The sequence below is a fragment of the Micrasema longulum genome, unplaced genomic scaffold (genome assembly GCF_059751315.1).
Source record: "Micrasema longulum isolate JH-2025_06_02 unplaced genomic scaffold, ASM5975131v1 h1tg001290l, whole genome shotgun sequence".
In the NCBI taxonomy this organism is placed as follows: Eukaryota; Metazoa; Arthropoda; class Insecta; order Trichoptera; family Brachycentridae; genus Micrasema; species Micrasema longulum.
In genome coordinates this window covers 441,736-447,735 of record NW_028278477.1, presented here as the reverse complement: position 1 = coordinate 447,735, position 6,000 = coordinate 441,736, and the positions used below count along the sequence as shown (strand labels likewise).

Here is a 6,000-nt window from a genome sequence, read left to right as displayed (position 1 = left end):
GTGGGGACTTTGGAGGGAATACTTCTAGGGTCCTAAGGAACACTTATGCCAAAAATTGAGTTTTTTTTTAGGTTTGACCTAAAATATGCTTAAATTGCTTGCTACATGTACATATTCCTAATTATAATATAAGTACATAAAAGAAAGTAAATATGAATACGTTGAGTATTAAATATTGGGAGAGGTGCATCGCGGAGGATCTGGATTTAGGTACTGAAGAAGTTTTCTTACATTAACTGTTTTGAAACTATTTAAGTTACACAGAAAGAGATTTAACATCGATAGGGTTGTAATTCTTTATTTAGTGAAAACACTGTGAGGAAATATAAAAATGCGCCTTAAATTATTGTGGCATCAAATCTTTTAAGTAGTCGGCAAAAATTTGAGGCATTATTAAGACGAGAAATTTAATGAATATTAATTAAATATAATGTGAAATGTTTATAACTTTTGTTTATTATTATTAAATTACATACAAACATTGATTTTTAAAATAATATTAAAAAAGGTCATTCAAATAAAGAAAAAGTGATTAAATTATGATAGCCACAAAAATAATGTTAATTATTTATAGAAAATGTTGGGATAATACTTGCCAGTTTAAAAAAAATTGTTATTATTTTTTATTTTTTTTCGTATTTGAAAATGCTTATACTAAATATTATGTTTAGATTGGTAGACTGGGCCGAGATTTGTTTCTCTCAAATCTAGTTACAAAAGTTGTCTCAAAAGGTGTGTACAAAAGAAAACTAAGAACATATCCGAAAGTAAACTAAGATTGACTAAACACTAAACTAAAAACTAAAATACAGGTATAATAAAATACCTTAAATAAAAACAATATACCACTTCTGCCAATTTAGGAAGAAAATGTCACTGTCATCTTGGTAGAGTGCATTTTTACCGAAAATTTCAGATTGTCTTTTAAATATATTAAATACTGCAAGCTTTCAAAATGTGTGTGACAAAGATAGAATTTTAGCCCTGATAGAATTATCTGTAATGAAACCAATATTAACAATACAGACAAACGTTACACACCTGTATGCTGAATAAAAATTGTCAGCTTTAATCCAGAAAAAATAATTACATACAAGCTTAACCAATATTGAACACTAGAACTATAATGTCTAATCCAATATGAACACAAAATCAATGTTCACTATGAACTTTTTATTTTATTTTTATAATGCTTCTATTGGACGTTGGACCTGTGGATGTCGGTGATTGCGATCTAAGGGTGTCTGTAAATGAGATATGAGACATTTTGTATACACGCTGATAGTTGAAAAGATCTCGCCAAGAATAAAGCAGTGTGGAGAGGTGGGGTAAAGAAGGGCACAACCTGGAAGTGTGAGACGTGGCCGACTGTCCTAGTCTCATCCGACTGGTGTTACCTACCATCATCTTCCCGAGACAGAAAGTAGCCAGAATAGGCGAGCACAACAATTATACAAAAATCGCAAATATATTCAATCTCCAAAGCAGAGAACTTGATAGTGATACTAAAATGCATTATGTTTATATGACACTTTTTCTATTTCTGAACTCAATATTTAAGGTTATTTGCATAATTAAATAACACAATATAAGATTCCCGACAATCAAACCGACAGTGGTTTTTTCATTTAAAAAAAACATATTAAGTAATTCAATGATTTTTGCACTGTGGTCTATTTTACTTTTGTAAATATTTTATTTTTTGATTTTCAAAATCTTTCTGTTGAAAGTGAGTATTTGATGATCTTTAATACAATAAGTTAAAAAAAATATTTTTTGTTTTTAACATATTTTTTGTTTATTATGATTATATTGGTTGCAAACTATTGGATTAAATGCCTTTTTAACTAGTAAAATAAAATTTTGGTAAACTTAACTGCGTATGTGACTCATTAGAAAAATATCTTGACAAATTAAACTTAAACCTTCCGTATAGCACTATATAAAATATTTGATTAGGAAAGTTACACATCTTTTGAGACAGCTTTCACTTTATCAATTCAAAATGAAAATCCTTCATAACATCAATGGCCCAGCCTGGTATGTTTTTTGATAACGTTTCACTCTCAAAGAACTCAATCTTCATGATTCGCAATATGAAAAAGCTTGTCGCTCCAGAGCACAATATTATATGTCGCGTAAATTGAAACGCAATTATTTATGACTCAATAAAAAATTCTTACTATCTTACCATTGCATTGAGGAAGAACATTTCATCAGTTTGTATGCTTAAGTTTGCTGGAATTTTGAGACATTTAATTAATATTAACTTAATTATTTGGTAAAAAAAAATAATTGAATAAAGAACATTCCAGTTCTCTGCTGATGTCACTGTCCTGGGTCTATGGTAAAAGGGTTTTTTGTACCGATCAACAAATAATTGTAATTTAGCATTTCTCTTAAGATTTGCCGCACAGTTAAAGTTTTTGTTTTACTTTTATTTTTGTTTTTTATGCATTTAGTGTAGATAACAAATAATTCATGTATTTTTGACTCCAGTTTTATGTCAGTGATGACGTATTCCAAAATATTTTTAGATATATGTAATGATAAAAAAACAAGTTAAAACAAAATAAAAATCTCGATTTTATAAAATTAAAGAACAAAAATATATGTATAAAATAGGTGTTTATAACAAGGGAAAAGGATATTTGAGCAGAGGTTTTGAGAGACAAAACAGGTGTTCTGTTATTTAGCTGATAGTAGTTTCAGTTATAAACAAATATATATATATATATTTATATATTATTTAAAATACATAGGTATGCGTATATTTCAAATAGTATATGTAAAAACGGTATATTAAAAGGAAAATAACAAAACAGATTTTTCTGCATAACGACTCAAAACTAACGTAAAAAAATTGAATGTTTTAAAATTATATTTTTCTACAAAACTAGTAAATTTTAGTAAAACAAAAATCGAAGTCAAGGGGGGAAAATAAATGCTAAAGAATTGGTCCAATACATTTGCACTTATGCTGCTAATTTGTAGGAAATAAACTTTAATAAATCAAGCGTATGCCGAATTTGTTCAAGTATTGAAATAATTCCAAAGAATATCATTCCATAATCCTCCAATAGATGAAATTTAGGTCCTCACAACACAGTGTTCTCACATGAAATTTTGATGACTCGAAACATAATATACCGGTGTATTTCAATAAGAATATCGCCTTTTTATGTATATAAAAAATAATGGTTCAATACTACAGGAGTAAACGGTCTGCGGAAATAAATAAGGGCGTGAGAGTAAGATACAAAAAATTCACCATTCTTGAAGCTCTAAGTTTTTTAAAATTAAAACAAGAAACAGTGAATTTTTAAATTTAAAAAAAAAATTAAATTTGATACTTTAAAAAACATACAGTTAAATAAATAATTAACTTTTGTTTTTTAATTATTTTAAATGTAAGACCATCATGTACGTAATTTATGTTTAAAAATCATTACGAAGTAACAGTATTTTCCCTATATATTTCCCGTAAGAAGGATAATAGAATCAGAACACCAATTCCACGAACGCAAGAATATTTTACGCTACAGTTGGCAGTCCAGGGTAACAAAAGAATTGAGTGAAGTAATAAATATTTCACAACTACCCGGTTGGAAACCAAATAATAGACCTTGTGCATGGTAACCAAATGCACTAACACATATTCCTAACATGTACAAAAGAATAAAAATAATTTATTTCATATTGTAAATAAATACTTGGCAAAAAATTATGCTTACGAATATAATAAATTTTAATGTTCATAATTGAAATACCAAAAAGACAAACCTTTGATTAATCCGATAGCTTTCCTCCTGTGTAAGATAAGTGTCTCGATCCTTAAGTGAATACGAATTGAGTGGTGCACCCGGATCAATAATTCCTTTCACCTCTGGACCTGAACATGTGCAAAGGAACAATCATAAATTGGACAAAACTTTTCATTTTCATTTTTGCACTCACGAATTGCAATTATCTACAAAATAGTTCTTGTGGACTTTTAGACTCTCAATTTACAGGGGTAAATCAAAAATAATGAGCAACAGATAAAGTGGTCCTGTGGCTAGTGTCTTCGACTCACGGACCAAAGGTCCGTGGTTCGAATCCCACTCTACCCCAACTCGATTCCCATTTTCTAATAGTGAGTTATTTACAACTCGTTGAAAATGGCCCTCAAAAAAAATAATTTTTGGGTAAATCATAAGAACTCAAATATTAATTTTTACAAAAAAAAAAAGTGTATTAACTCCATTTATCCAAATAATTTGGTTTTAAGCGAATTCTTAAATTCTTTTTTGTTCTTCCAATACGTATCCCAAGAACACTGAAACAAACCGCATTTTAATACATTTTTTTAAAATATCAAAATCTGCCCAACGAATCAAACAATATTAAATCCAATCATAATGGCACTTCAAAACGTATTTAATTTCATACTTCAGCCTATATTTCAAAAGTGAAATGCACGGAGTTAATACACTTTGATCTGTTGCTCCTCAAATGATATGGTGTCATTTTTTATGAATATATCGTATAGACACACATATGTGACACTTTGGAAATTTGCTTAAAGGAGTATGGACGTATTAGGACAGTAGAAATTTGTATGAAAAATGGTTTAAATTTAGAATTAAACTCAGATTTCCAATTGAAGACCACAAGGCAAGAAGCTGTTAACTCACATCTTTGTGTTTTGCTTTTAAAAAAACATGTGTTATTGCTAATTCCAAAACTATAATTTATTAATAATCATGTAAACATTACAAAAAATGCATTTCAAATGTATAAAAGAGCATTTACGGCCAAAAATATTAAAATAAACTTAATTTCATTTCATGTTTCAAGAAACTGAAATAGCTTATGCGATTCATTTGTTATTTTTTAACACAAATAAAGACATATGTTTCTTCACATTTAAAAAAAAACAGTATTTTTATGACAACTGCAAACAATCCTTCAAATGCCGACTGTCAACGTGACAGTAGTGCCAGAGTAAACTATAATTTTAACATGTTCATCTCATTTTCAACTTCTGAAAATGGTTTCATTGGAAAGAGCATACGATAATTAGTTCAGATTATTAATTCAGTTCTATAAAAAATGTTAGTTAACAACTTATTGCCCTGGGGTTTTAAATTATTCTGCAACAATTTAAAAAATAACAGGAGGAAATATTCTACTCTCTCAGTTTCACATGACACCATGGACTCCGGTACCAACAGATTCACAAGTTGCAAATTGTTGAGTACCCCGAGTTCAAGAATTCTTATTTGTAGTAGTTTTTTTTTTCATTATTTTTTACTTTTGGACAAATATATCGAGAAGGTGTTTTGTCAGTCATAAATACAAAAAAAAAAAATTGAAAATATCTCTTGAATCACCGAAGTTCAGTGGGTTTTTTATATGTTTTTATTTGTTAGTAGACAATCAATGTAATGAGCATAATGTTGCAAGCTTTCCAATGCAGCATTTACTTTTACTTTGATAATTTTTACTTGAATAACAATTAATTACTTTTCAAAGTAATATTTTTTTTACACCGAAGGTTAACAAAACTGATGTACATACCTTGAGTTTGCCCATTGGTGATTGGAAAACCACACCTTTTGTAAATCTCATCTATTAGGGGAGCCGAACTATAAGAGAATATCAAAGCAAACTTGAGTCACATAATATGATATGATTAGATGTGATTTTTCACATGCTTGGGGGTTTTCTGTGCTATACACAGTTTTTTATTATTATTATTAATAAGATTTTATTTTATTATTATTATTAATAAGTTATTGGCAGGTGTAAGTGATCACTTTAAACTGTTAAGTATTCACTATTTAAAAAAATAAAAGAGAAACATCTGCATTATCACCCGCAGAGTAAATTGATTTATTTTTGCATCGTTTCAGGCCCAACTACAGTGGTGAACGACGGCACAGAGCACCCAGGCTCAATAAAACAACATTTCATTATTGAGACATAACCAAGAATCTAAACCGGCCCTCCGTGCGT

The 6,000-nt window shown here is 29.0% G+C and overlaps 1 protein-coding gene across 4 annotated transcripts in view; it reads right to left on the bottom strand.

Moving 5' to 3' along the window:
• Window positions 1–1,170: 1,170 nt before the first annotated feature.
• Window positions 1,171–6,000, bottom strand: part of LOC148276074 (uncharacterized) — a 21,694-nt gene continuing 16,864 nt past the window's right edge. The window contains exons 4-6 of one of the 4 annotated variants that reach the window (XM_088234814.1): window positions 5,563–5,630; window positions 3,784–3,892; window positions 1,171–2,238 (exon numbers count right to left, since the gene is read on the bottom strand). In XM_088234814.1, the coding sequence (XP_088090940.1) occupies window positions 2,217–2,238; window positions 3,784–3,892; window positions 5,563–5,630 (199 nt within the window). In that variant the 3' untranslated portion in view covers window positions 1,171–2,216. Of the gene's footprint in view, window positions 2,239–3,648; window positions 3,893–5,562; window positions 5,631–6,000 lie in introns of those variants that run through there. The other 3 variants (XM_088234813.1, XM_088234812.1, XM_088234811.1) reach the window with 3 other exon arrangements.